General features: G+C 35.9%; 1 protein-coding gene across 1 annotated transcript in view; it reads left to right on the plus strand.

The window, feature by feature from the left end:
- Positions 1-4,986: 4,986 nt before the first annotated feature.
- LOC104465000 overlaps positions 4,987-27,315 on the plus strand; it is a gene marked incomplete at its 5' end in the record, with an annotated part of 38,146 nt that continues 15,817 nt past the window's right edge. The window contains one exon of the mRNA XM_010077889.1: positions 4,987-5,392. Within this exon, the coding sequence (XP_010076191.1) occupies positions 4,987-5,392 (406 nt within the window). The remainder of the gene's footprint in view (positions 5,393-27,315) is intronic.

The raw sequence follows: 27,315 nt of genomic DNA on the forward strand, positions 1-27,315 counted from the left end.
TGGAATCCCTGTAAAGTTCTTGCAACCAGAGCATTGTCTGTCAAGGAATTGCAGGTGTCACCCACCATAGTTCTTTTCAAAACCATGCTCTTACTAATGTCATTTGATCATCTGTAGTTCTCGTACAGAAAGACAGGCATGAAAAATCAGTTCTTATCCCTATCCACCCTTCTTATGTCATGTATGATTTTTGTAAACCTCTGTTATATTCTCCTTAAGAAGGCTGGAGAACATTTCCAGTCAGACCTTCCAGAGCTTTTGATCATCCTTTTTTGTCCTCCTCTGCACACATTCTGGGTCTAATATGTCATTTTTCAGGTGAAAGATCCAGAGGTGTATATCTTAATCATGGTGTGGGTGAACCCATAATTTCTACAGTGGCATAATGTTACCCACTTTGTTCTTTATGCCTTTCCTAAGAATTCATAATGTTTTACTTGCTTTCTTGACTTCTGTCAACTGCTCTGATTCTTTGCTAACCAGTACATGATGACTTTCCAAGACCTTACTTGGCTTAGCATGGCGCTCTTCTCAGTCTTTACAGTAACATGACATCAACCTACTTTGGTGTCATAAAATGTCAGGTAAAAAACAGAGTCATATTCTTAGTCCTCCTAGAATCTACTCCATACCTTCTGTTTTTCCCCTCATTTATGGAAATGTGTATTGTATCACCAGAAGAATATTAGTATTTTCTTCATGGTGGGAAAAGTCCTTTGTTGAGTTGTGGTTTTTTTTCAAAATGAGGTATTAAAAAATTAGAGACTTCATAGTCCTTCTCAGCATAGGTAATGATATAGATACAACACATGTATTTAGAAAAATCTGGTTTTTGGCTTCCTTTTCCAAACTTTCTGGAACTCCTTCTTTCACACCTTTGATAAATTGAGTAGCAGATGATCCTATTGGCAGAGGGAGAATATTGTGAATCATGTTTTGAGGACAGTCTAACATGAGATTCAGTTAGAGGTAAATAACCTGTCATGTAAAATCATTTTCCAAAGTTTTGGGATCTACCATTTCATAGCATGACAGAATCAGAATCCTGTCATAGTGTGGTCTCTGAGACAATGCAGTTTGCATCCATTCCTGAATGGAGATACTGTTACAGAGTCATTTATTTTCAGAGGCTGTCTCCTGCACAATGAAAGGATGTTACCTGGCTTCCCTCTCCAGCCCTCTTTAAATCAGGTCACGTAAAAGTGTAGCACAGAAGTAGCATCCATCTCCATATTATCTCAGCAGTCAGCCATTGAACCTTTATGATCGGCTTATTTTTCCCTGTGACATTCAGACTCCTCCTGGTGCAAAGCTACCTTGCCATATTTGTTCTTAGAAAGGATTAAATCCTGTGGAAGAGCTAACAGGTGCAAATTCAAATCTTCAACAGGCAGATTCTCTCCCATGGATTGAAAATCATTTGAATATCAATTGCTAGAAAATAAGTGTTTAAGGGCAAATACCTTTAGACAACAGCTACACCTACACCTAATGAAATTTGTAAAGATTTGTAAAATTAGAGGTCATACCTACTTTAAGGAATCACTGCTTTCAACAGTGCTTGCCCCAACAGTTTTCTTGTCTCTCAATAATAAGAATTTTAGAGGTTCCCAAGAATTATTTGACACTTCTTTTTAAAGAATTACAAACCAAGCTGTATCTTCTTCTACCTCATTTTTTTCCCACGACTGTGAAGATATAGAAGAAGGACTAGGCCAAATCCTGTGCTCCTTTATAGAACAGTCCACAACAGTGTCCTTGGGCAAGAACCCTAAAAACATGTTTTTCTTCATAGTATTACAGCTGTCTGCTAGAAGTATTGAATCTCATTGATGAGAGTGCAGAATCAATTGTAAAAAGCAACTCAGTCATAAAATAATTCCTCTTTATTTTCACTCTATATTCCAGCATCGTATGAACAGAATTTCTTAGCAGACCTTATATATTCATCATCATTTACTAGACCGGCTATCATAAAGATGTTCAGCTGTTTAAGACAGTTGTAAATTTCTGAAAGGTAACTTGTAAATGCAGCATCCATGTACAACACAAATGTCAGTGATTTCTTGAAAATAAGAGGTCATTGTTAGAAGTATTTCTGTAAGATTCTTAGCAGCTGATGAAAGATTAGTAGTCCCCAGTAGGCTCCATCACTTGTGCTTTGTGCAAGCTCTGAAGTTAAAGGTTATGAGTGCTATGGTACTGCACAGGTGCACCATGAATAGTCTTTCACACAGAATGATTCTTATTTGTTAAATTTGGAAATGTACTTTCTCCTGGCCTTAATTTTTGTGTAGTTCTTCATATTCTAAATGGCAGCTGAAGGCAAGCAGAAATAGTGAGTAATTGATTTAACAACCTAAGACAAGTACAGGGAAGTAGAAAAGTTTGTCTTAGTGCTTGATGTGACCTAAGAGAGCTTCTTTAGACTTCTTTTTATAAACAGTACCTCAGCACCTTGGGCCAGCAAAGTGGCCTTTAAGCCTGAATGAGCATGACTTTTTTTTTTTTTTCCTCAGTGCAAAGCTCCAGTATTTCATCTTTTCAAATTGTTTTACAGCACTCAGAGGAGAATTATATTGACAAGGTTAGAATTCATCTCCTAGAGGAGAATACTGTGCTCCTTCTGTTAAGTGCTAATATAACATTTATATGTTGGTACCTTAATAACAGCCCTGGCTAGCCTAATGAAAGTACTGAAAGCAAACAGTACTCAGTGAGATTTTATTATGACTGAAGTGACTGCAATTTGAGACAAATTATCCCTATTTTTGTTCCCATATCAAAAACAGAAATGCTAAAGCAATTGCTACGTTTGGTATAGAATTAGACTCACTATCGTTAATGTAGAAGTAAGTGCATTTTTCATGTAAATAGCTCACGAGGGTCAAGCATCAAAGATATTCTGTGCAAAATGCTTGTCAATAACTTTGTGAGTGAATTTTGAAATAAAGTGCCTGTAACCTGTCATTATTTCTTCCACTCAAAGTTGAGAGCGAGTGGTTGAAAATTGAGCTTGTGAATTGAAGGCACTGTGAGTTATATGGCCTTATTGACTTCAGGCAAAATGACAGGATTGCCTTGTTATTATTTTTCCTTTCAGAGGTCAGGCAATGAACAATATTACCAGTATATACTGCGGTGTAAGCAAATTGGTATATAAAAAAAGTTATTATCTGTGTACACAAAGACGATGGTGTAAGTCACTACTATTAAAAATGCTTAATATAGTGTCTCAATAAAAATGGAGGAAAAAGTAAGAAAAAAAATCTTCTGGCCAGAATAAGCATTTCAGCTGTTCAACTATTTGAACAGTTGTAAAAAAAGGTGTTCAAAGACCTGATAAATTAATGTAAATTCGTACTTTTTGAGAGTATGTATATCATAAAATGGGGTTGCTTTCCATAAATAGACCTTGGTTTATACATAATAGGAATATGAGTATATGAATTTAAGTATAAGGTAACAGCAGACCTAGATGCATGTACTTGTTTTGGCTGGGATGGAGTTAACTTTCTTCATAGCAACCTGTATGGTGCTATGGTTTAGATTTGTGACCAAAAGAGCATTGATAACACACCAGGGTTTTCAGAAATTGCTGAGCAGTCCTTACACAGTGTCAAGGCTTCCTCTGTTTCTCATGCTGCCCTGCCAGTGAGTAGGCTGGTGGTGCATAGGAAGTGAGGAGGGGACACAGCCAGGCAGCTGTCCTCAACTGACTGAGGGGATATTTCATACTATATGGCATCATATTCAACCATAAAAACTGAGGGGAGGGTCCTTGGGAGGAGAGCCATTGCTCACAGTCTAACTGGTTATCTGTCTGCTGGTGGGGAGGTGTGAGTAATAGCCTTTGCATTGCTTGTTTTGTTTTTCTGCTTTCTTCCTCCCTTTTTTCTTGACTTAGTAAACCGTCTTTAACTTGATCCACAGTTTTTCTCACCTGTGCCATTGGGGAGCGGAGGAGTAAGCAAGCAGCTGTGTGGCACTTAGCTGCTGCATAGGGTTAGCCCTCCACAACGTATTGTTCCTAGTTCAAAGCTCTAAGGTTGTTTTCATTAGTATTCAGATGAAAAAGGATTGCGTACACAGCAAGAGTGCAGGGACAAGTTAATTATTTAGTGAACTCATCTTAGGTTTGTTGAGATTCAAAGGTAATGCTATTTAATGCAATAGGTACAATTAATTTGGGTTGAAATGGATACAAATTCACAATTTCTTCCTCTGTCTCATGGTAGAGCATTTCAGTATTTTGAAACATTATATTCACTTCTTGTACCTGTTAACATGCTACACTGCAATTTATACTAAAATTTTTATTAAAAAAAGTAAGCAGAAAGCCTGTCCCACTTCTTTAATACCATCATAAGAAAATGAACTCGGTTACTCAGAATTAGCTTACCAACTTAGCTGCTTAGATGTGCTGGTTGATGTGAAAACAATTTAAATATACTTTCTAAATGAGCTCTGCTGTTAAGAAAACACGTTTTATCTTCTAAGATGGTTTGTTCAAGATCATTCTGTGGTTCAGAACTATCTGAACTGTATCTTTGCTGTATCTGAACTGTATCTTCAGTACTCCAAATTTTAAAATAAATCTTACGTGCTTTACTAACTCATTTCTGTAGTTTTTGTAGTTTATACCATTTGTATTCTTCAAAGACAAATGGTACAGACAAAAGTTACTGGTTGCAAAAAGACCTTTTTTTTAATTGCAAAATGAGTGAAAAATACATTCTGATCAGCATTTTTTAAATGGTACAGGCATAGTCGTAGTTTGAGATTGCAAAAATGAGCAGATATTAACTGTCAGACAAATTCATAATTGCCCAAGATGACTTTTCAATAGGAAAGAAAATTTAGGGGGAAAACAGACTCCATGAAATAACTGTACTGCACATACTTTGTTGAATGTATCAGCTGAATATGAGCAACATTAATTTCTACTACCTGTGTAATACATACAATATTTTGTTTATCTTTTAGGTTGAAGATTCAGAGGCATATCATGGTGTAACTGCAGTGTGTGGCTTGCTTGCAGTGGTTGTAGTATCTCACCTACCCAGAGATGCTGCCATTGAATGGCATGTTGTTGCAGTAGTTGATGATCCACTCCAAAGAAAACATTTTGCAATGAAGACGTTGTCAGAGGGCTTCCAAATTGAGTGTGAATCTGTGGAGTCTAGTTCTGCATCTTGTGCATCAATCTCCGTACGTCTGAGCTTGGTTTCACCGTCTGCTTCTCAGCTTGATTTAGATGGACCTCTTCATGACTTGGTTGCTGTGTTTAGACAAGCTGTTGAGAAACTGTCAGACGACTGCAGTGCAAGTCCTTTGTCTCTTAGAGCTTTCTTCAAGGAGGATGTCTTTGATGCTGAAACATTACGAACAGGTAAGACTTATGATGACAGAAACCAGCTGTTGATACGAAGCATAAGGTAATTTTTGTTTACTTCTACATAAGGTTTCATTGGAAAGAGACATTTTATAAGTGCCTTTCAAGGATAGGCATGGTTAAGATACGTTTGTTCTTTTTCTGTTTACCAAGCATGCTTCTCATACAGAAAGGCTCTATTCCTGGAAGTTTTGAAGTCCAAATAGGACAAAGCCTTGGATTACTTAGTCTGAGTAGGAGGTTATGTTAGATGATCTTGCTCCAATCTGAGTTACTCTGTCATTCCATGAAAGAGAATTTACTGAGAAATCCAGCCACGTCAGGGTCGAACGTAGGAAGAATTAATCTTTTTGCATAAAAGTCTTTGAACAGTTGTCCATTTGGTAGCCTGTTTTTGTTATGATCTAGAACTATGTTCAAATAACCAAATTCTGTGTGTTAACAGGCACTCTTTTGAGAATAAATAATTAAATATTAATATTTAAAAACAAGAAAATGGTGTTATATCCTCTAGATTAGAGGGTGTCCAGTTTTGAATATGGGCTGATTTCTTACCAACTCAATTAAATAGAACTTGCTAACCAAACAAATTTACTATTTTTTCCCTTTTTTTTTTTTTTGAAATCTCATTCCCTTACCAAGTGAAGAGAATACAGAACAATAAATATGATGTTGCAGCTATAATTTATTTCTTATGTTGTACATCTGTATTTTGGGCTATGCTCAATTTGGGACAAGTAACATTTTGCAAGAGCACAAAAGTTTGTTTCATCTGTCAGGCCTACAAAACTGGTAGACTATACTTGTATTGGAATCAGTAAGAGTTTTGCTATCAATTTGAGAAGAAACAAAATCAGATCCTTGGTCTATATTTATCTCTAACAAGCATGCACTTTAAAAATCCTTGCAGACCACAACTGATCCATATTAATTAGCTGACATAAATGTTAGCCCTCAAATATTCTACTGTCCTATTTTTTTTTCTTAACCTGCAGCAGTTTTTGAGGAAAATTCAACTTGACATTGTTTAATAGATTTAAAGTATAGGAATTGAAAACTATAAAAATGTGGCATAGAATAAGCATATTTAATCCAGGAAGCAAGGAGTGAACATATACTCTGACAGAATGTTGTTGTTTTTACTACATCTTGTTTAAGAGCTAAAAGGAAACCTGATAAAACATGTTCCTGGCATGCGATTAACATTACCATTTTGCCTGCTCTCTTTCTGATATTTCTCAGGTCATAGAATAATTACATACAAATAAATTTTGTTTGATTTATTAAATATATTGCTCAGTAGAATGTATAAATTGTCTGCATAAAAATTTGATTCAGTTCCATTCGTGCTATACTACCAATGGTGTAGACACAGAAAGATTTGTTGTGATTGTCATATATTAATTCTGGTTGTGTTCAGATCTCTGCACTGTCATAATAATTCCTGTCATTACAGCAATTTTATCATTATCCCCACTGGTAAGAAATACATTCTTGCAAATCTGTAGAATATATAGAATACATTAAATTTACAAGTAGCACTAATTCATTGATGAAGAATTTAAAAATCACTTTTTTCTACATAGGAAAAATTTCCATAAAGTTCATGTAATGGGAAGAAGAAATACGCTATATATTTGAAAATAATTTCTCAAATTCAAATAGTTATTGCTGAAGTGTGTCTTACTGATACTTTCAATCTGATATAAGACTATTATATATGTACTGTTTCTGATTCAAAATCAGAATACTCATTTTTAATATGTAGTTAAGACATAGGGACATATTTAAGTGTTCTGCCAGTATGTATCCTTGGAGCCTTGGAAGTCATGTAGCCTCCAGTGAAGCCTCCTCAGCTTTCCAAACAATGCAGCATATTACTAAAATATGTCCTTGACTGTCTTTTGTACTATTCTTATACTTCTCATAATTTAAAATGTACTCACACGTATATATTAAGTCTAATTTTTAAAAGCACTGTATAAGGTCTCCATAAGATGTTCCCATTCATTTCAGTATCCCCTAGACAGTGTCTATACACAAGATGACATAAGCTGTGTTTTATCTTCTCAGTTATTGTTGGCAGTTTTTAATTTTGACTGGCAGAACTACTGCAAATGTGTGTGTCTTTTTAGTGTGCTTCACAGATATAATATACCAGAACTAATATCAGTTCTTTCTTTTGAATCCCATGGTATTTTTAACCTGCCCATAACAGCAGCCCAAGGTGTTAGAGATGGTTAACTTCTGATGACCACAGCTTCTTACAGTTTCTCATGGTGTATTCCTGTATTCCTCTTGAGCATTAAGGTGGTCCTCGTGTTTCATCTATAGCAGCCCATTAACTTGTCAGCCTTCTTCCTAAGTCAGGACTTGGGACCAAGGGAGGAAAAAAGTCATGTTTTACCTTACCCAGAAGTTTAATTCATTACCTGAAACATACATATAATATATTTAGGCAATAATATAAGCTTGTCCTGCTTATGGAATGCATGAATCTGAACATGGCAAGTCACAAGAGGGTACACTACTGGCTTCCAAAATAGCACTGGTTTGTGTCTTGTCAGCTCTGAGCATGGCCAAAACTTGCTCGTACCTGTCTCTGTAGAGTTGCCCTAAGACATTTGGAGTATTTGGATGTCTCTGTGGTGATTTCTTCTGCCTCCAAAGGTTACTTTCTGTTGCAGAGTATGTCCAGGTAGGTATCAGAATTTATTGATGCTACCCATCAGAGAGTTGGTAAAACTGCCTTTCAAACACAGAGGAGCATTTTACTAGGACACAGGATAAGGCAGACACAGGATATTGATCTTGACTTGAAAATCTGAAGGCCTAATACACAGACTTTTAAAAAATATTGTTTCCTCGATGTGGCTACCAGAACACAAATGATATTGAGGAAGCAGTTTTGCAGTTGCCATTTTGTAATTCAGCTCAGGTGGTGCTGGTTGCTAACCATCTATATGATGGTCCGTTAGTGACATGTTTGATCTCCATCATGTGTTAGACATTGTTAATCCCACAAGTAGGTCTGTCCTTTTGGAGTCTTCAGCTACCATCAGATCTATTGCCTGCTGGGAAAAGATAATATTAATAACCTAGCAGGGGATGCTAGACACTGCTATTCAAACATTTTTAATGTGAAACACATCAGACAGTTGTATCTATAATGGAAAAGATAGAAATAATCATGTCTCTGCAATCAAGAGAGATGTTTGAGGAGATAATTGTACCAGTCTTAGCGGATTTCAGGTGGACTTCCATCATGTCATAAGATCAGCCTTCAATAATTCTTGTAAGGTCTTGAATTGCAATGTATTGTCTCATCAAGCAAAAGCATGGAAAAGAAATAAAGTTACCTTTTTCTGATTAAAACTTAAAATCATTGGGGTGAAAGGAGGAAATACTGCCACAGATATTCTCAAATAAGCCTCTGATTAGATGAGTGCTTTTTTTGGTGCAAAGAAATTGTCATTTATTTAAAACTGTCCAAATAAATTAGAGAAATTTGTTTGTACCTGACACAGGAAGATGAGAACCAGGAATATGTACACTCTGCAGATTGTTTCAGGTTATTGGAAGCTGTTATAGTCAGTGTTACTGATGTCAAAAGAAGCTAAAGGTTTGTAATGCAAATTTCAGACAGATAGCCTTCTGTCATCCTAAAACCAGATGTAAAGTTTTATTGAACAAAGTGTAGTACTGATGGTGAACTTCTTGGAGGTAATCCCTCATAACATACGCGAGCATTATGGGCACCGTGCTGAGCCCACAGAACGTGTTAGAAGTAGGAGGATTTGATAAAGCTGACATATGTACTTAGTAAGATGCTGTTAAGCCTTTAGGAGTCCTTAACATAAATTTGACTATTTCTTTCTCATTCTCACTTAAATATGCATTAATATAAACATGTCAGGACAATTTGCTTTTCCATCCAGTTGACTAGATTATACTTCAGCATAGGAAAGAAGAATGTTCATAAGTCATCCCATTATGATCTCACAGACTTGTTGACAGGATGTATGCAAAGTATTTTTGAATATTTATTAGGGAGTAGAAAAGGTCCTGCATTCACCAGAACATCATATTACATAATCCCTTTTAAATACTATAGAAAAAATGAAGTAGGAATATAAAAAGGCAGAAGAGAACAGGAATAGAAAAAGAATCTGGTAGCAGCATTAAAATGAATATATTAGATGTGGCTCTACTCCATAAATGCTTAGGACTAAAAGGCTTTTAGTGCTCATGTGTTTATCTCAGTGATACTGAAAAAATTCCAATATGGATTGATTATAGTTCAACTGGACTGTAGAAAACATTGCTTGAAATGGGACTGTTTCTTCTGTTGAAAGAGAAGCCCTGCTAATTAGGCACTCAGTTAGGAGTCCTTGCACTGACGTAGCAACATGTACAACATACTGCTTTTAAACTAAAGATTTTCCATCTGATAAGATGTAAAGTATTTCATTTATTAAAATGCTGCATTATCAACACATTTTCCAGATGTTTTCTAAAACACAGTTTCCAGTACCGGTAAATATACATTGTATAGTATAAATCTAAGATAAATGGAAGATGCATTTTCTTAAATACACAAGTCCACGTGCATTAGAGTTTAATATTCTTTAACTAATGGACTTTAAATTAACACTGGGAATTTATTTCAACTTAAATTTCTTGATGGATATGCCCTGGGAAACACTGGGAAGCAATTTCCCATTGGAGTCAGCTGGAATCTCAACCTCCAAACATTTGTACGCAGGCCTACATGTTCTCATGTGAGTAAGCAGTATTTACTCAGCCGTTGTGCAGAACTAGTCATATGAGTAGAAACTAAAGTCATTAAGAACTGTTTACTGAGTAACAATGTATCAGGTGCATAAGTGTTGATAATTTTTAAGTGTTGGTCCTTTTGAAATAAAGCTATGCAATTACTAACAAATTAAGTAGTTGTTGTGACTAACATATATAATTTGGCCAAACAAAAGTATATTTAAAATATCACAATGTTTTCTGAAATAGGCTGTAAAAATTGAACTTGGTTTTCTACCAAAGTCTATTAATTTAGCATAAATGGAAAATGTGAGAATGGTTGCCAAACACAAAGAAGAGGAAAGTTTCACTTTAAATTTCTTGGGTTTCCTGTTAAGAAAACAAAGAATTTGCCAAGTATAATAGTTCAAGCAGCAAACCTACCCTGCTGCTGCTCAAACCAAAAAAAAAAAAAAAAATTTGAATTAGTACTTGGGGAAATGAGTCAGATTATAATATATATAAGCAATTAGGAAACACTGACATGATTCATGAATGTGTTCGAAATGACATTCTAAAAGGGTAAAAGTAGCTAAATGTGGTCTGGAGCCATAGAGGTGGCTTTGCAATCTTGCTACTGCTACCCTAACTACCCAGTCAAGAGATCTGATATATTAAATGCCTGTTAACATGCTGAAATTTTAAACTCTTTATATCAGTTTTCAAGGTTGTGCTGTTATTGTATCTACTGCAAGTCACTGTATACCTATTTTTAGCAGAACATCTCCCATAAAATTATGAGGAAAGGATTTTTTTGTTTGCTATCAAAGACATAGGGAAATAGTTTCAATAGTAATGTTGCATCTTGACTGAATTTGCATAGGAAGGTGTTTTATGCCTGTGAGGCAGCTTAAAATACATTAGATCCTACTTTAGGGCAGTGGCCTTCGGTCCTTTGGGATGGCAGATTTATTTTTTAAGAGCACAGATACTAGATTAAGAGAAATTCAACCACTTGGTGCCAAGGCCAGGTAGCAAAGATAGAACTCATCCTTACTCAAGGTGGACAGCATATGACATCTAAAGGTTATGTGTTGCACAGTTGTACATAAAAATCATGGCTAAAACTTTAAATGGAAATAAATACTTTAAATGCTTGACCTAAGATTGATCTAGAACACATGCCTTTTATCCTTGGTACAGAACTCTAGCAATATATTGGAAAGATTGTTTTAAAGCTACTGTTGCAGCTTCAGATTCCTTTCAGAATTTCTGCCAATAACATCTAAGATACATTTATAGGTTACTCTACCTCTCCTATCATGTTTTCACATTATATTGAAGTGCTCCTGAACTCTTCACCAAATTATTTATTTGTTTGGACTTTTTAATTTTCCTGTTGAAGATTTACATGTACTGACCTGTAGGGCAGAAATAGGACCTATCAGAAAACAGACTTTTTGTAGACAAAGTCATAGATTCTGAAAATTGATCTGCTTTCCTCACATAAACAGTTTGGAAGATGCTAGACATTTCTAATGGTGATCCAGGCAGGCAGTGGTTTTGCTACTTGATACTAGTTAATAAGTTATGTCAATCAACATTGGAATTTGTTAAAAGCAGTAGGCTATAAGGTGAAAATCCGAAGAGAACTGATGTAAAAAAACTTATGGAATGAGAAGCCATTCTTTTCTGTAATGAGTCAGATAGGGTAATTGTGATAACTAGCTCTGCAAGGAGTCTGAACAAATTGATACTCTTCTGGAAAACTGGTATCTTCATAGACAGGTGTATATATATACATGGTCTATCTGTATATGCATAAGTGTCTGTATACGTGCATAAAATGCATAAAGTACAAACGTCCTACTACAATGTCAAAATTAATTCTGAGAACTTTTGTTTAGTCCTTTGTTGACAGAGAACAAGTAGAAAAGCATCTTATAACAATGACATCAGGCATGCAATCATTGGCAAATTTGGATCATCTGGTGTTTAATATGTGAGGCATATATGATCACTCTATCTATCCAGAAACCATTTGTGACAAACTCAGTTCTTAAGAACACATCACAGATTACAGCTCTGAGACTACATCAATAAGCATTGAAAGAACTTAGATTTCTAGTGACCTCTGCATCATTTCTGAAGATGCCTCTCTGTATTACTGCTTATTTATAAGTGAAGAAAAAAAGCTACAGTGGTGTTTAAACCAGTGAAATTACATCTGACTTAGGAAGTCAACTGATCTTAAAATAACTGTAGGCTGAAAGTGAACTGGAGATAATATCATACCTGTTTCCCTTGTTATTATTCATTCTAGATATGTATTTAGGACCATTGCTTGAAACAGAATACTGCACTAGATGGGCCGTTGTCATGACTGGCTTGTCTTCTGTATTTCATCATCTCTAGTACCAAAATGCTTTCCATTTGCTCTTTGTCTAGCAGACCTAACAAATGGTTCAACAAAAGAAAGGAGAGACTTTTGTTAGGGAGAACTGTTTACAGAATTACATTTCCAACTAATAGCAATAAATAATACTTAAACATTAGCAGGGAGGTCAGTGAGTAGGTGGATAGCTTGTTCCTGGAGAGGTTCCTGGGTTGGTTCAATGTGTCTGCTGTCCCATCAAATGGATGATATACAGCAGGGTTGAATGACCACTGGCTGGCTGACTTGCCAGTCATTCTGTGACATAAGCTTTGCACTAAGAAGTACCAATTCAATCTTCTTTGAGAAGTTTTCCTAACCCCCTTTAAAAGTATTGCTGATTGACAGCAGAAGCTGTACTTCAGTATTTTTCATCCAGAGAAATCAAGGATTTTTAGCATTGCTAATATTGATAGCCTGCAGAACTGGTGTCAAACCAGGTTTGACAATAAACCTAAATAAACTATGACTGCAAGTGTCCTTTCTCCTTGCATTGTTAAGTGAAAATTCACCTGTGAAGTTAAGCATTTGAGACTGTAAGTTTTCCTGCCCTGACAATATGTGTAAGAAGCTGACAAATCTTTATTCTCATGGTAGTTTTTTCTCCTCCAGTTTCCTAAAGCTTTTGGATTTGTTGCCAAATCCATATTTCCTAGGGCTATTCTGCTGAGTCCGCTCTCCAGAAATTGCCCTCACAACTGCTGTTCTGATACTGAAATCTTCCCATTGCTTGGTGTACATGCTCATATCAGTAATGGTCATCACTCTTGGATAGAAAGAGGTAGGGCCATATGTCAGAACTAGCCAAAACCATCAATAAATGTTACCTCAAAGCCTTTCAGTTCCTCTTCAGTTTCCCCTCCAGTTCTTTCTTCTCCCCAGTCTCTCAAAGTTAAAGTATTTCTGTAAGATCTTGCCTTTTGTCAACTGGAGACACCACTGATACATTCTGTCAGGTTTTGTAATATGCCTTGGCTACCAGAAGTCACGCTTAGGTTTCCTTGTTGGGACTTTTCATAGAGATAAGCAGATGCTGAAAATCCAACTTTCAAGGGCTCTAATAAGTATAAAAGGCAATTGTCAATGGCTTAAATTCCTTTGGAAAACTCTTCCAGTGTCAGCCCTGTAGAAATCTCTGTCCTGCAAGCAGTAGGCTGCTAAAATGTAGATGTGCAGTTTCTTTTTATCGCAGTTTCTTAAATTCTAGGAAAACTGCCACTGGAAACTGGTTTGAAGGTCACCACTTACTGACTATTGTCTTAATGTTAGAAGTATTACAAGACAGATTTCTGATTAAAATGTTTTCAGCAGGCATTTGTAAAGCAGGGGTTTTTTTATTTTTGAAACACCTTTCATAGTTATACTCTGACTTAGCAGGAAATATATAAAACCTATGCTTAGCATCCATAAGAATACTGTAATTTTGTTCAGCCACTTACAAGTTGGACTTCGGATTTAATTTGATATATCTGATATAATGAAGCCATTACACCAAGAAAAAATGAAAAGGAAAGTGTGTTTTGTTGTTTTTGCCCCCTGTACTGTGACTTCTGATCCAAGAAAATATCCGTAACTAACCATGAAAAGAAAATATTTTGCCATTGTCACATTTCATGCAATTCAACTTGGCGTAATCTATGCAGTGGTGCTCCAAATAGTCTATTTCTTCTTAAATTTCTGTCAAATTTAGGTTTAAAATAGCTTAAAGTTGTTAGGTATAATTGAGAACTTTCCAATCCTTAGAAAAACAACAATGAAAAATCTTTCTTTTTTTTTTTTTTTTTTCCTTTGGACTTTGCTCAGCTTTTACTAGTAATGCATCATATCTGCTGTGTTAAAATCCACTTAATAGCTCTAATTCATTGACACTGGAAGTACATTTATAACAAAGTCCCTTTAGGCACTTCTTTTCTACTGTCTCTGTTAAGTCCAGAGTACCAACACTGGATAATTGGAGAACAGGTAAATCTTTTTCACTTTAACAAATTAGAACATTCTTTCTCATTCTGCCTTATTTTTTGTATGGCAAGAATGTAGCCAGCGTATCAAGGGAGGTGGGCTGACACACCTGGAATACTAGAATAGGGTAATAAGAGAAAGAAATCACCAAACTGGAGAAAATCCAGAGGAGTGTCTGGAGAGCAGCCCTGCAGAAAGGGATCTGGGGGTGCTGATCGACAGCAGGCTCAACAGGAGTCAGCAGCATGGCCTGGCAGCCAAAGGGCAAAATGCATCCTGGGGTGCCTCAAACACAGCATCACCAGCCGGTCAGAAGAGGTGATTGTCCCACTGCATTCAGTGTTGGTGCAGCCTCACCTTGAGTACTGTGCGCAGTTCTGGGCCCAACAGTTTAAGAGGGATTTGATGGTCCTTGAATGCGTCCAGAGGAGGGCAACAAAGATGGTGACAGGGCTGGAAGGAATGTCCTATGAGGAGTGGCTGAGGACTCTGGGCTTGTCTAGTTTGGAGAACAAGAGGCTGAGGGGTGACATTGCTCTCTGCAGCTTCCTGAGGAGGGAAAGTGGAGAGGGAGGTGCTGAGCTCCTCTCCCTGCGAGCCAGTGACAGGACGTGTCAAAGCTGCATCAGGGGAGATCTAGAGTGGACATTAGGAAGTATTTCTTTACCGAGGGGGTGGTCAAACACTGGAACAAGCTTCCTAGAGAGGTGGTCAATGCCTCAAGCCTGTCAGAGTTTAAGAAGCATTTGGACAATGCCCTTAATAACATGCATCAGCATTTGGTCAGCCCTGAAGTGGTCAGGCAGATGGACTAGATGGTCATTGTTGGTCCCTTCCAACTGAACTATTCAGTTCTGTTCTATTCTGTTCTAATCTATTGTGTTTGCCACTAAAGTAAAAGGTCAGGACACTGTCACATAGAACATATGAGGAAAAACCGAAGGAACTGGTTTTGTTCCACCTAGGGAAGAGAAGGCTATGGAGGAACTAAATAGCAGTCTTCCATTACCTTAATAATTATTGCAGAGAAGGACCCAGGATTTTCTCAGAGATGTGCCAGAAAAGGACAAGGAGTCAACAAGGTGCATCAGGAGAGATTCCAGTTGGACACAAGGAATGAATTTTTCTCCACAAGAGCGGTCGCATGCTGGCACAGGCTGCTCAGAGGCTTTGGAACCTCCACCTTGGAGGCCTTCAAAACCTGACTCCACAAGGCCCTTGGCACACTGATCTAATGTCTGAAGTTAGCCCTGCTCTGAGCATGAGGGAGGCTGGACTATGTGATCTCCAGAGAACCTTACTAACCAAAATTATTCTATGATTCCATATTATTATTAAATTATAATGAATTGGCCAAAACAAGTGGCATTTAACTGCAGATTCTGAAAAAAAAAAAAAAGTTTCTTACTGTCTGTCATTAATACTCCACACTCTTACAAAAGATGACTACCACTCCTAACTTGAATAATAATTACTGAAACCAACAAGCAAGTTTTTCTTATTGGAGTGTAACTTTGAAAGAGAACTGTTTCTTTAGAAGTGTCTAGATTCTTTGTTCTTTTTTTTTAACTTATTTCTCTGTAGTGTGCACATTTGTCCTTTTTTCTTTCCCTCTCTTTATCTTAACAGAACTTACACAAGTTCAGAATTAGAATTATCATTGGGCTGTCATATCTCTGCAGTATTTCTTATGACAGTGTAAAGCCAATGTGTTTCCAGAGTCTAATTCCTTTGATAGTGATTGAGACACCTGAGGATGAGGAATCCTGTTATGAATTTAAATAATTTATGTAATCAGTAATGACATATCTTCAACTGGAAAACCCTTTGTTTTCCTCATTTAAGCACATTAGTAGATGGTTATACCATTTGATATGAGGGCTAAGCACTAATTTAACCAGGTTTTAATAGGATTTGGAAAATAATTTAAAAATAATATTATACCATTTGATATGGGGGCTAAGCACTAATTTAACCAGGTTTTAGTAGGATTTGGAAAATAATTTAAAAATAATAATTTGAAAGCTATAAAATTTACAACTCTTAAACCTAGAGATCTTCAAAACTTTGTACAAAACTTTTATTCATTAGGAGATAAAGACTTTGTGAACTTTGAAAATAAAAATTAATTCTTTTCACCTAATAGTAATATTGCTGTAAGAAAAAAAAAACTTAGTATGTTGAAGATTGCTGTTTCTGATATTTACAGAGTTCTGACTTGTCTTTAATCATTCTGCTGGGAATGTTTTCACCTGATAGTAATATTGCTGCAAGAAAAAAAAACTTAGTATGTTGAAGATTGCTGTTTCTGATATTTACAGAGTTCTGACTTGTCTTTAATCATTCTGCTGGGAATGTGTGAGTCAGTACACTAGATAATGGGGTGAAATTAGACGTAAGAAAAATAACAGTACCTCACCTATTTTACCCTCAATGAGACCATATCCATATACTGATGCTATGGGTGTAAATACATTTGAGATGCACAAGCAGCTTCCTGTTTGTAGCACAGAAGGATTAAGTGACTTGGTAACTTCACACAAGATGGCAAAATTATAGACCTTTATTTTCCTGAAGTTCTCAGCTGAAGTTACGGATACACAGCAGCTCTCAAAATGAGGTGCTGTTTAGAGGCAGCACCGTAGTGAGAATAGGTAAGTAGAGCCCTGAAGAAGAATAGTTCATTGAAATGCATGCCTTGTTCCAGAGAGGAATCTGAGATCAAATCTGTTTTGAGATTGCTCTTCTACTGGGCATAACTTCATCATTTCAGAATTGTCAAGGGATCTTGTCATTTCCAGACTTTTATGAAAAGCATGACTAATTGAAGCCAGCCTAAGGCATTTTCTACAATTACATACATGAAGATAAATATATTCTAATTTAGCTGATTACTCTATTTTTTCTTCGCATTATCTACAGAGAATGTGCTTTTAATTATTTTGTTTCCTATCACATAGTGTGACTTACCTGCTGTGATTTAATCAAGTATTTGGGTCACTCAAACTATAACAGCAACAGAAATAATCAGGATTTCTATCTTTAGATTAGGCTTTTTTAATTTTACTTCTAAATTATTTTTTTCTTGTGATTGCTTTAGTTGTGATAGTATGCAAACCACTTAAACTTTCGATCCTTCAAAAATTTGGAAACAGAAACCTCAGCTGTTTAACAATGCTTTCATTAAAAGTACTGCTCATCATTTTGGGCTTACCTTGTTTGAAAATATTTTATGCAGGATTTTTGCAATTTTTTTAAGCATATTAAAATTTCATTTTGATAGGAAACATGCTGCATCCTGGCTACAGAAATGGATGCTACAGTGCTTATTCCACAGCAGGTTTACCAAATGATACTGCTTTAAAAAATGTCTTTGGCAAGTATTAATGGGAAGGAACATTTTGGTGTTTGGTGTTAGGCAGGAGTTAGTCTAAGCACATTGCTTAAAATGCTCTTTTACATTTTTTACATGTTCTTTACATTTCATTTTTCATTAATATACTACTTTTCAGAAGATTTCATCACTTAAGCATGTTAATTCAAAGTCAACAATTGTATTAAAAAAAACTTTATCAGTTCCACAGTGCATTGATGTCGTACTAAATTAGTTCTGCTACAAGAGGAGGCACTGGTTGCCCAGAGAAGCTGTGGATGCCCCATCCTTGGAGGTGTTCAAGGCCAGGCTGGATGAGGCTTTGAGCAACCTGGGCTAGTGGGAGGTGTCCCTGCCCATGGCAGGGGGGGTGGGACTCAATGATCTTTAAGGTGCCTTCTAAACCAAACCATTCTGTGATTTTTAGCTCTGAGCTGGCTAGCAATCCTCAGTTAATTATCATAATCATTGTAACACATTTTTTAAAAATCCAGTCAGTGCCTCCGACAATGTCATTTAGAAGAAAAAAGCAAACAGTACATCTTCTGGAACTTAAATATGCTTGTCCAAACATAGGAGAACTTGCTTATTTTTCTGGCACACAACTTAAAGCTGTCCAAGGGTTGATGGAAGAGCAGCACACACCAGCTAGGAGGAGGTATGGAATTAGAGGCCCGTTTGAACCAGAATGATTCTAGTGAGAGATTGCAGTCTCTAGTTCATTCAATGGATGGTCCCTACTCCCACATATAACATGCCAAGACACATAAAACAAGCCCAAATTTCAGAAAATACTGAAAATCTGAGCTCTAAAACCAAGTCAAGCTGAACATCACACATCATTAGCTACTGTGGTTTTGCTTTTAGCTGAAATGAAATCTCAATCTATTTAAATTAACAGAAATTATGTTATTAACATCACTGGGAAAGAACTTCAGCACAGTTGATCCAGTTCAAAGGCATAATTTGATCCTTCATTTTCAATAAGGAGATGAAAATGCAAGGCTTCATATTAAAAGTACTCTACTTGCTTGGTCTTTTCTGCTCTTCCTTTTTAGTCTCCTGTTCCATCTTTCACCCGTTCTTTTTACTTCCATTCATCCCTTGTTCTGGACCACATAAATCATGTCTCAGGCTGAGTCATGGAAAACATAATACAAGAGTAAAACTTAAAGGCAGACACAATGAGCCAACTGCAACAAAACAAGATGTAAAAATCAAGAGGCAGCAATCTAAAGGTTCTTGATCCAGAAAAAATATGTGACTGACATAAACCAGAGTATAACAAGCAGGATTAGAAAGCCAAAGCTTCTGTTTTAAAAATGTGTTCTTCTGTGCTGAAAACATGATTCGTAGCAAGACGTATTAAACAAAACATGTACATAAATTCACATCTTGGATTCTACTGGGTGTTATTTATTAAATTAGGAGCCACCAATATATTTCTTTGTCCCCACTTAAGAAGTAAAATAGTGGCACAGAAACGAAAGAAACTTGATAGATCACACACAGTCCTCACACTAACCTAAATGCAACACATCCATCCTGTTGATTGTCGACAATTTTTTAAAAATAACAGGTTTTGTATTAAGAAGAGGAAGAGAGGTATTTGAAGACAAAACATTCCCTTTTAGGCTCCTGATACTGTGAAGTACTTATATGTCTCCTGTGAAGTGCTGAGTGCTCTTCTGTGCCATTGGAATCTGCATGGAGACAGCTGGACTCCATTTAAAGTAGGCATAGAGTCAGTGGCCAGAGCATCACATCTTCGATGCAGGAGAGACGTGTTCAGCTTTGCCTTGGTATCATAATTCCTAAGGAAACTGGAAGTTTCTTCTGAAGCAATATGCAACTCAGTGATTGTGATAGGCCACAGCTTGCATGGTAAAGTCACGTCTCATCTTACAGCACAGTTGGTTAGTTGTTAGTGTGCAATAATGGGCTGTTTTTCAATTAAAGAGAACATCTCAATGCCATTTGAAATGCTCACTGTCACTGACTGAGTAGGCTTAGATTGTTGTCCCCTCTGTCACTGACTTTGTGCAGTTTTCCCTGACTTCAATACATGTTTGCGCAAGATCACCAGGTTCCCTAGAAAACTCATGACCTCCTGAGTATGTTATGCTTAAACACCAAAAACTTGTCATGAGTTTAAACTATTTTTGATTTATTAATGTTTTCCAGATGGTGTTCTGTCGACCCTCTCCTTATAAAAGCAGTCCTACACAGGACTTGGTGTGTGTATATTCAAAGGCTTTGCCCTGCAGAAAATAGTCTTTTTTCATGTTGATTCCACGATATCGTAACGTACATTGTGAAGTTTGGCAAAATAGGAAAGAGAAAAGCAATGCAATATGTTTTTCTGGGTTCTTGGTGACATACCACTTTTTCGTTTGAAAATAGAACGTGAGGCAGCCTCTGTTTGTTCACTTCATGATACACAAATTTGACCTATAGCAGTGGTAACTTAACCTTTTACTCTTTATACAAAATCAACTGAGAATAATATTATTATTTATATGGTTCCTATAGTAAGCCTTGTGTTATCAATTAATGATAGCAAGATGGTATGATTATAAATACTTATGTTTTAGTTACTGCAAAACACTCAGAGATAATGTGGTTTGTAATGCAAATCCTGGTCATGTCTCTGGGATGCAAAATAGCCATGAATTATTATTACGTATTTTTCAGAAAGCCTTTCAGAATAAAAAATGAAATTGAACACTTAGAAAGTATGTAGGAGCTATAGGAAATACCATCTTAGCTTTTATTAGAATATACTGGCATCAACAGCAAAAAGCTTTAAAAGAAAGGGCAAAATAGACAGGAACATGTACAGCATCAGAAGTTCTTTATGTATGTGTGCATGCATCATGCAAATTGACCAATTTGAAATTGCATTTATTTTCAAGATATATAAGTTAATGTATTTAAGAAAACTGCACTAGCAAATGTGGGACCAGTTCAATACAGATGCACATACCTAATCCATACATATAAACATGTATCTGCTTTTCTGAACTGAAGCTTATGTCTAAAATTATCCCTCTAAAAATGAAACAACTCTGCTTGATTTTCATATAGTTGTAAGTTAACTTGCAAGACTGGAAATTGAGGGCAAGTACATTTTGCATCTGAAATGACCAGATTCAACATCAGAGCTCTTGATACAGTTCTCATGGAACAACCCCTCCCCAGTTTGTTCACCTTCGCTAAAAACACAGGCTTGCGGACACACTGTAATCCTTAGCCAATATTTTGTAAAACAACTGCTGGTGTTCCTGCAGCAGTACTTGGTAGGGTTTACTAGTGGTGTTAAATTTGTGAAGTGACAATTCCACATTAGCTCATTTGATAAATACTCTTTGACCAGATATGAATCTTTATCTCTCCTAAAGGCTAAACATTTCTGCATGTTTGGAACTAATTGCATTAACTTCATTAATTTGTTTCATGATCTTAAAGCTCCTGTGGGTGTTTTAATCTGTTGTTTGAGGTGACTTTCTTGATCAGCCCCCAAGCTTCATCCTGTAGTTGTGAACTGGACTTGACTAGTTCAGTAGGTTGACTTAAAGCTGTTTGTGATTGTTGTTGCTTGCCTTATTTATGGATCACAGATTTTATGTTAGGTAAAACTCATAAAAAGTCAAGTAATGAACAGGAAAGAAATAGAATTTATCTAAAATTTGCTAAAACCTTTTGTTGTCCCTAAAAGCATAATCATGACCTTCTGTTGAAGTGGATAAAAGTTGTAGCCAGAGGGAACCTTTCACACAGATTTCATTGCAAGATTGAAGCTAAAATGAAAGGCGAGATAGTTTACAGCAATTCTGCAGGCTGTGGACCAAAAAAAATTCTAACTATTCTAACTATTGGAGTAGGTTCAAACTGGTAGCGATTAAAGAGAGACTGTCATCTTGCTCAGTGTTCTGTTCTGTTGAAAATTCATGAAATGCAGCATTAGTGACATTTCCAAGGTAATATGCAATCTACCGTAGCAAAGAATTACCTGGAAGTAGAGGTTCTACTGTTCTGACATTTTCTTAATAGGGATGTTAATTGTATTATGGACTGCCACTTTTATTCCTCTGCTGTTTCCTTACTAGTCGTGTTTATATACAGATGTTTTTAATAGCTGCCACTATTACCAACTTAAAAGGCAGTTTTTCTTTCTTACACATTCTCATTAATCAAAAGAAGGTTCTAAATTTCCCAGTTATGTTTTCCATCTTGTGCCTTCAGGGATATCACACTGGTGTCTTGTTGGAATTTAGTAAGCAGTGGGTTTACTAATGAAAAATAAAAAAATATACCTAGCTGTAGCTTAGAAAGGAGTTTAGTATCACCTGAATTTTACTGAGAAGGAACCTGGGCACAAGAGAAGGAGGTAATGACTTATTCAGGTTTGCTCACTAATCCTGTGACAGAAATTGAACCTTTGTCTCCTGAATTCTAGCCAAATATTTTCTCCAGCCTACTCTCCTTCTGCACAGGAGTGCAGATTCCAGAATGCTGAAAGACATAAAAAGCAGATGATGTAAACCCATGTAAATGAACACACACTTCATGAAATCCGGCCTCCACTAAAGTCAGTGGCAAAACTTCCTTCAACTGTAATGGAGTCCGGATTTTCATCAGGTCAGACCATCTTTTAAAGAAAATAGTGCCATATTTACACTAATGTGTCTTTCAGAGACAATGTCTTTACTTTTTTCTTATATACAGTTTGAGTTGCCCTAAATTCTCTAATTAAACTTGGTACATAATTTGATGTCAGCTTATATTTCTTAATCAGATCTTAATACATTTCTTTGAATTCCTTTTGCTTTAAAGAAAAAAAAATAGTCCTGACTGTTCTGAAATGTCCTAAGCTTGGTTTTTATAATCATCTTTTAGACAGTTCTGTTTTCCTGGCTTCGTACATTTATATTGTCCTTATTTAGGTAGCATTTATTCTGTTGGTAGTATATTTCACTGTTACTTATAGATGCAGTTCAATGAAATATATTTTCATTTATGTTGTGGCCACAGATTAGGTTGAAGAAAGATTGGCTATTGAAATTTGTGTATATTGGATTTAGAACATGCATGTTTGCTGTTAAAAATTACTGAGAGCTTTAAAGGTTAGCATGAGTGAATTTTGCTCAGTAAGTAGTAAACTTAGTGATAATTTGTGAATTAATAATTAAAAGTTTAGATGAAGAACACAGTTTGCTCCTGACAGTTAAGTTTGTGGTGGTGGCTTTGCCTATTCACTGTCTCTAGTCTGATTTTATTTGTTGCATTTTTTTATGATTAAACTGAGCTTTTTCCTCCTTCAAATAATAGTCTGTGGCAGTGGGAAATGAGAATGTACCGAGACATAGAAGACAAGGAAGTGACTTGGTGGCAAAATGAAATAATATGTAATCAACGGGAAGGAACTGGTCTCAGAGTAACCAGTGATTTTTTAAAAACCTGAGAAAGAAAGTAATTTTGCTTTCCTTAATGTTTGTAAAGAAACTTACAAACTGCTGTAAGCAATAAAGTTCATATAGCAAACTGTCATGCAATCATAAAACGGTCTCTTACATGATATATTTATAATGATTTACACAAAGGACGGCAAATGCTTTCTTGAACAAATTATTTCTTGAGGACAATATTCCTCCCTTCTCCTTTTTATCTACTTATCACCTTCAGAGAATTCTGGCTAGTACCTAATTTAATTAAAGTGGTTCCAAAACAATATGGCTTCTTATTCCTTGCAGGAGAGTCTACGTTGTTTGGAGAGAAATGGTGACCAGGATTTAGGACAAAAGGACTTTTTAGAAGTGCTTACAAGAGATGAGAAATTCCATTGAACATTGCATAAAATTGAAGAGAGAAAGTCAGAATAGGACAAATCCAATGGCCATTTTTAAGTAGTTGTAATTTCCTGAGAAGCTGCCTTCTTTTTTGAAAGTTAAGACATTAAAAGTATTAATGAATTTGCCTGCACCAAATTACAGTATCCTTTCCAACATATCATCTCTAAAAATATACTGCTGTAATGTTAGAACAGTAACCTGAAAAGGAGCTGATACAGAAATTAAACACATCAACTTGCCCTGCAAAAGGGAAATTATTATTGGTTTTATGTGGGGTGCCATGAGCCACACAGGACATGTATTTCATTTTCTTTTGACAGCTTGGATTCAGTAGTTTGGTTTGTTTTCTAACAATGTGTTTGCTGTAGAAAATATTTCAACCTACTGAGCTGTGACATACTGTTGAGTGATAAAAGGTCTTGGCTTACACCATATGTATAAAGCTGTGCTCAAAGGGGTAGATACTGACCTGTCACATGGTAACTGGAACTTCAATGTCGTGTAAGTAAATGAATCTATGTATAAACAAAGATATATAATCTACCCTTAATATGAGAGAATTAAGCCTTGCTTATTAAAATGGTTTTAGTGGCTGTGTTAAAGACCAAAGACTTAAAAATTAAGCATTTTTGAGAATACTGTGGCTTTAGGCTAGACTTTTCAAATGTTGCATATATAAGATTAATTTTGCAAGTAAAGCACCAGCAATGTATGCACATGACCTGTAGTCAAACCCATGAAATAGTACTGGTAAAGTGGAATTATATAGGCTGTGCTTTAAGAATTCATAATAACAGTAGCACAGTTACCCTAACAGTGGATCATTAACAAGAGTCAGTGATATGACTGTATTGCATACACTTAAGTCTTATTTCTTATTGTCAGAACTAATATTAAAGTCATACTTCCATTATCCTTCCTAGTACAGAGGTGTCAAACACAATATAGTATAAATGTGTGCCAAACTGTATCTTTCTCTGTCACAGAGTATATTCTCTGACTTTTTTTCTCAACATAATAGGCTAAAGCTCACAATGTGAAAAGTGTGCCAGTCATTGGCATGAGGTGAGGATGACATAAATTTTACAAGTACTTGAAAAAAAATTGTTTTACAATGAGGGTGGTGAAACACTGGAACAGGTTGCCCAGAGAGGTGGTAGATGCCCCATCGCTGGAAACATTCAAGGTCAGGTTGGATTAGGCTCTGAGCAACCTGATGTAGTTGAAGATGTCCCTGCTCATTGCAGGGGAGTTGGACTAGGTGACCTTTAGAAGTCCCTTTCAACCCAAACTATTCTGTGATTCTATGATAAAAATCAAAAAGCTACTCAATCTCAGAATGTTTCTTGCTAAAAACATTTAATTCTTACCGTGTAGTAAATCCAGATTATTGAGAAGGAACATAATTGTCAGCATTCAGGAGTTTTTTATGTCTGACGCTATTGTGCATGTATATAAGCAAGTGATAATTCCTTTTTTTGATGTTTATAACAAATGAAGAGTTAATATTGGGCCTTTCTTCAAAATTATTATGGATTTTCTTTAACAGTAGTGATTCCTTTCCTGGATTTATCTTGAGGCAGGATAGCTTTGCCTTGCTGTGCTCTGTCTGGCTAACTTTATCTAGAAGATATTTTCATTGATTCAACAGGTCACAGAGAACTGTCAGGATTGAAAGACCTATTTCTAATTGATGGTTTCTTGATCTTGACCCAAATCAGAAGAAAAAAACAAGGCTGCAAGCTGGGTGGTCCTCTTTCCATCTCTTAATATAGATGGCTGCATAAGGTTAATTTCTTTATACCCCACCAGCCAATATAATCTCTTTTTGTACATAATTACAGATACATCTAGGATGGTGTAGTACCCAAAAAATTTTTAATTAACCTGTCAGTGTTATTTTCAACACTTAAAATTAAGCTTGGCCTAAAGTATAAATTTATCCCTGCAGCTATGATAAATGTGAAGAACAATCACTTTTTTAAGGGTTTTGAAATGCTCTCATAGTTGCAAATATAAAAGGCCAGACACGTCTGAGGGACCCTTCATCCTATAGTGTGTTTTACAATGGGATTAATAATCTTTTGAAACAGAGAGCTGTTTTTCATTAGACGTCTAGCTTTTACACCGTTAAATTACATGAGAATAATTCCACCCTAAACTTAAAACAAAATCTGTTCTTGGTGCAAACTAGTGGTTTTGAATTTGAATTTTCATGTTTTAAAAAATATTTATAACATTCATGACTACTATTAATGAATCACTATAAATTGTTGTAAAGTAGTCCTAGATGCAGTCAAGTCAGAATTAAAACAGTAATTCTGAATAATGTGAATTATGCCATTCATTTCAATGGACATATTGTTTTGGTAGATCTGTGCTGAAACCTAAAGCTGTCACTATAGATATCAGCCCTAATAACTGTTCGATGTTTGATTCTTTTAGAGAAAAACTCAGCTAGTAACTTTATTCTGCATCTCAAACGGCCTTAGTGTTGTCTCTCTCATCTAGCTGCCACATTTCCCAGCCATTCTTTGACTGCTTGACAAAATTATATGTAACAAACAAACACCCAGGCCCTGAAAATGTGGTGGTAGCATAAATAACATTAATTTCACACTTGACTTTTTTTGGTAGTATATCTGGTTACATTCTTTATTTTGTAAGGCAAAATAATATATTTCATTCAGGAGCTACAGAATCAAGGCTTAAGAAGTATACTAGGTCTTGAGTTTATCATGCCTATACAATTGATTTTTAACTATTTAATTGAAAGAAAAAAATCAGTCTAATCACTTTTAGTGCATGAGTTATATTCAGCCTGTAAACTCCTTATTATTCATATACAGAGGGATCTGTCCAATGATTAAGACTCCAAGGATTTGGTTGATAGGATAATCTGCATTTCTAAAGAAAAAAAAATAAGCAGTAGGGTATTTAATTCTTTAAAAGAGAAGTTGCGATACCTGTCAAAGCATAACACTGACTCATCATTTTAAAAAAAGTATCTGCAGCTTGCTTGTCCATTGGCTCGTTCACTTGTATATCTGTAATGTACAGTCTTGATCTAATAATTGCTAATTATGCAGTTGTTTATCAGCTCATTTGAAACATCCTGAAATTCAGTCCAGCTCAGCAAATTGCTGTGCTTAAGGCATTTTTACGTTCTAGGAAATTATAATATCCCCAGAAGGCGAAGAATTAATAATAAAAATCCTCTTTTGTAAAAGATTATCATTGCAGAGCAAATGGAGCAAATCTTCCCTATCTTAGTGCATTTAATATTCTCATTTTTTCTGTGAAAGTTTGATGGAAGGACTATGTGGGGATCACTGTTTTAATAACTTGTTAAGCGACAAATTTACTGAACCAGTGCAGCATATTGATTTCAGTGCCTGCTGTATGGAAAGGCAGCAATAGTAACGGATGACTTCTAGACATTTCCATATGGAAACTAGCTCATTCTTCAGACGTTTTGTGATCTTGATTTATCTGTTTAGGCTGGCATTAAGGAGTTTGTGATTAAAATTACAAAGATGCTACCTTG

This window comes from Pterocles gutturalis, unplaced genomic scaffold (genome assembly GCF_000699245.1).
Source record: "Pterocles gutturalis isolate BGI_N339 unplaced genomic scaffold, ASM69924v1 scaffold17233, whole genome shotgun sequence".
NCBI lineage: Eukaryota > Metazoa > Chordata > Aves > Pterocliformes > Pteroclidae > Pterocles > Pterocles gutturalis.